We start from the raw sequence: 3,356 nt of genomic DNA on the forward strand, positions 1-3,356 counted from the left end.
ACATGTGGACGCCCATGTAGCGTGTCTTACCTTGGATCCGACAGGATTTCGCCATGTGGCGAGGTGACCTGTGGGTCGACGTGGCCCTTTGATTAGGGGTTGTGAGTCCTATAAAAAGGGGTATTGGGGTCCTTGGACTCATTGTTGTTTGAGTGAGTTGGGAAACTTCTGGAGCTCTGGAAGTGTTCTTGGCGTTCTTCGTGATCCTCATAAAAAAAAATACTTCAAGTAGGTTCATTCTTCAATCTCTGACATTTCGATCTTTTGATCCTTTCTTGTATATAGAACTTGTTATCTCGCGTTTGCCTTGCCACTTAGCATGTTTGTTCATACTAATTCTTGTGAATGTCGACACGTACGCGACCTTTTTTGTTCAACTTACCTTAGTTGTAAATGTTCCTGCGAACTTGTAGTAGTTGAGCATATGTAGATTCGCGGGCTTCATAATATGCGTAAGAGTACGCGTAATCTTGCAACAGATGGATATGTGAACGAAAAAATCTTAGTACGCGTAGTTGTACACGTAAACTTGTAGTACGCGTAGTTGTACATATAAACTTTTAGTACGCATAGTTGTACGCGCAAACTTGTAGTAGTTGTACACGTAAACCCTTAGTACGCGTAGTTGTACATGTAAACTTGTAATGTGGAAATGTGTACACGTACTTGTGAGGAGGATGCGCGTACAATTTCTGGCGTGTACCTGTTCACAAGTGAGAAAAATTTATCCAACCTTTAAGTAGTATAGGAAATACCTTAAGCCGGTGTGGCTTGACTACATGCATTTTTGCTTTGTCGACGTCTTTATTTTGTACACGCTTCAATTTTGCACGTGTTCCTCGGTTAACATGTTTTAGCATTCGTGTGAGGTATTCCTGAGAATGTTTTCCCTCTGATACGTAGGATGGCAAGAACTTTCCCGTATAATTGAGCACAAAGTAATGTTGAGGTCATTCCACACCTAGGTGAACAACCTCATGTTGATTCCTCTTCTGACGACGAAGTTGAGGTGGAACAACAACTTTCCATTCTGACCGAGGAGTGCGTGGAAAACCTTAGGGTGAAGTATGATCTTCCGGCGGCTCTTGTGATGAGAGCGCCTAAACCTGGTGAAACCATAGGCGAGTCGTCTCAACCTGGGTATTATGCCCTTTATGAGAACTTTTTGGAAGCGGGTATCCGGTTTCCCATATCTTGTCTGGTGAGGGATGTCTTGGTTAGGTTTCGAATAGCTCCCACTCAACTTATGCCGAACGCGTGGAGGTTATTGATGGCTTTGGAGAAGCTTGGGGAGACGTTAGGGAAACCCGTAACTGCACAGGACGTAGTCGCTCACCATTTTATGAAGGGAAACGATCACGGGAAGAGGCAGTACCAGCTCAAAGTTCGTCCAAAGATGTCGAATATTATAGTTGGTTTGTCGCGTTCTGAAAGGAATTGGCAACGTCGGTTCTTTTTCGTTAAGAGGGATGTAGTGTTTGATTCGCTCGAGTGCGGGAAGGTCCAGTTCAAGTGGAGAGATGCTCGTGAGCGTTGTTTCCACATGTTTTGTTTTGTCAGGCTTTGACTTCACACGTTTTTGTGTTCACAAGTTTCGTTGCACGTATCTGATCTTCGCTTTGTATATTGTAGGGATAGCAGACGGAAATTTGCACGGGTTTTCTCGTGAAGAACAGCTGACCAAGTTTAAGGCTTTCTTGGCGAAGCCTACATTGAGCAGGAGTTGGAAAACGTTGATCTTTGGAGACGCCGAACCTGCAACTCCCAACCAAGCACAGAGTATGTGTCCTACCCTGGGCTTTCTTTGTATGTACCATTTTTCTTCGTCTGTTTATTTTTCACTTGCTCTGGGCAGGTGGGAACATAGCTCCAAAAAAGACTTTCAAGATACCGTCGGCCGAAGAGGTGGCGACTAAGAAGAAGATTCCAACGAAGAAACCAAGGATCGAGTCGTCCCCTGAGCGTCCACACGTTCTCTCTCCCATTGGCGGTGCTGGACCATCCTCTTCGAGAGTTCACCTGCAAGAGGGGGACTCTGAGGCAATGCAGATGGAGTTTTCCTCTTCGGTGTCGGTGTTCGAGGATCCCTCTTCCATAGGACGTGTATCCCGTTCTTTGTCTTCCAAGAAAGACAAGGCCTATCTCTGGAAGATAGGTGTTCAGAAGGCTTTGGAGCAGTTGGCACTTAGCGGCTACCAGGTTTGCACTCGTTGTCCTTCTTGTGCATTGTTGTGTTACTTATATGGTGCTGATACATTTTCCTTTTGTTGTAGGCGATGATGAGTGCAAACTATGCCCAGGAGCATATTGACACTTTGAACAAACAGATCGAAGCGGAGAGCAGCCGTCTTGTGGAATCAGAGAAGGCGATGCAGGAGCGTTATGAGGAGTTGGAGGCCAAGTACTCCAAGTTGAAGATCTCCCACAAGAAGTGTGTGGGTGTGCTTAACGAGATGGCTGCCAGTACCGTGGCGGTAGCTCGAGGGGAGCTGATGAAGGAGTACGTCGCGAACGAGCATAGAGGATGGGACCTCGAAAGAGAGATTGCGCGTTATGAGGACTTAAAGGACATTGACTATGGCGTGGATTCTTGCTCCGACTAGGAGAGCTCTTTGAGTCAGGGACTCCATTTCTTTCTTTGCTTGTTTTTCTCTTGTTCTGCACTAGTTGATAGACTCCATGAATGGGGGAATTTCTCACCACATTCTTTGTTTAAGTATTGGTGACTTGAACTTGGTGAGACGTTGATTCTCACTTGTTATGTTTTGAATGAAGTATTTTCGTTTACGCTTATATTGTGGATACAAGTTGTGAACGTTCTTTGTATGAGCAAACGGGTTGCCTTTTATAAGTCGGGTTGACTTATGTTTTGTAGTGGATCATGCCGAATTTGTGCATGCAAAAAGACAAGTAGAAGTAAGAGACTTAGACTTTTGGCGTGCACACATAAGTGAATTAATACCTCGGGAAATCCTTTATTGATACGTGTGTAGTTTTCGTACATTAGTACGAGTACAAGACAATCGGGTTGTCGTATGTAACTCTTTTACAGGAAGGGTGGCAATCGGGTTACCGAGTACATGTAAAAATGAGTAGGCAATCGGGTTGCCGAGTACATGAAAAACAGGTGAGCAATCGGGTTGCCGAGTATAAGTTGAGAAGTGGCGATCGGATTGCCGTCTTGTCGATACTTGCGAATGCGGGAAGAGAGAGAGAGACAAACGGGTTGTCCAAGTTTCACATGGTTTCTGTTATTTCTTCATGTGTTTTATTGCTTCTTCATCTACTGCTTCTTCTTATAATTTTGCGTGCACTCTGTTGTAACTTTGTTTGTGCTTGCTTTTTCGTTGCATGTC

The 3,356-nt window shown here is 44.7% G+C and overlaps 1 protein-coding gene across 1 annotated transcript; it reads left to right on the plus strand.

Annotated features, from left to right (window-relative positions):
• Positions 1 to 720: 720 nt before the first annotated feature.
• Positions 721 to 2,791, plus strand: LOC147531654 (uncharacterized). The gene is made up of 3 exons (XM_086647579.1): positions 721 to 1,779; positions 1,856 to 2,199; positions 2,274 to 2,791. Exons 1-3 carry the CDS (start codon positions 1,521 to 1,523, stop codon positions 2,601 to 2,603), a joined length of 933 nt encoding a protein of 310 aa, XP_086503705.1. The 5' UTR covers positions 721 to 1,520; the 3' UTR covers positions 2,604 to 2,791.
• Positions 2,792 to 3,356: the final 565 nt, after the last annotated feature.

Source organism: Eschscholzia californica, unplaced genomic scaffold, assembly GCF_041429995.1.
Source record: "Eschscholzia californica isolate CP2 unplaced genomic scaffold, dmEscCali1.0.p SCAF_6, whole genome shotgun sequence".
Lineage (NCBI taxonomy): Eukaryota > Viridiplantae > Streptophyta > Magnoliopsida > Ranunculales > Papaveraceae > Eschscholzia > Eschscholzia californica.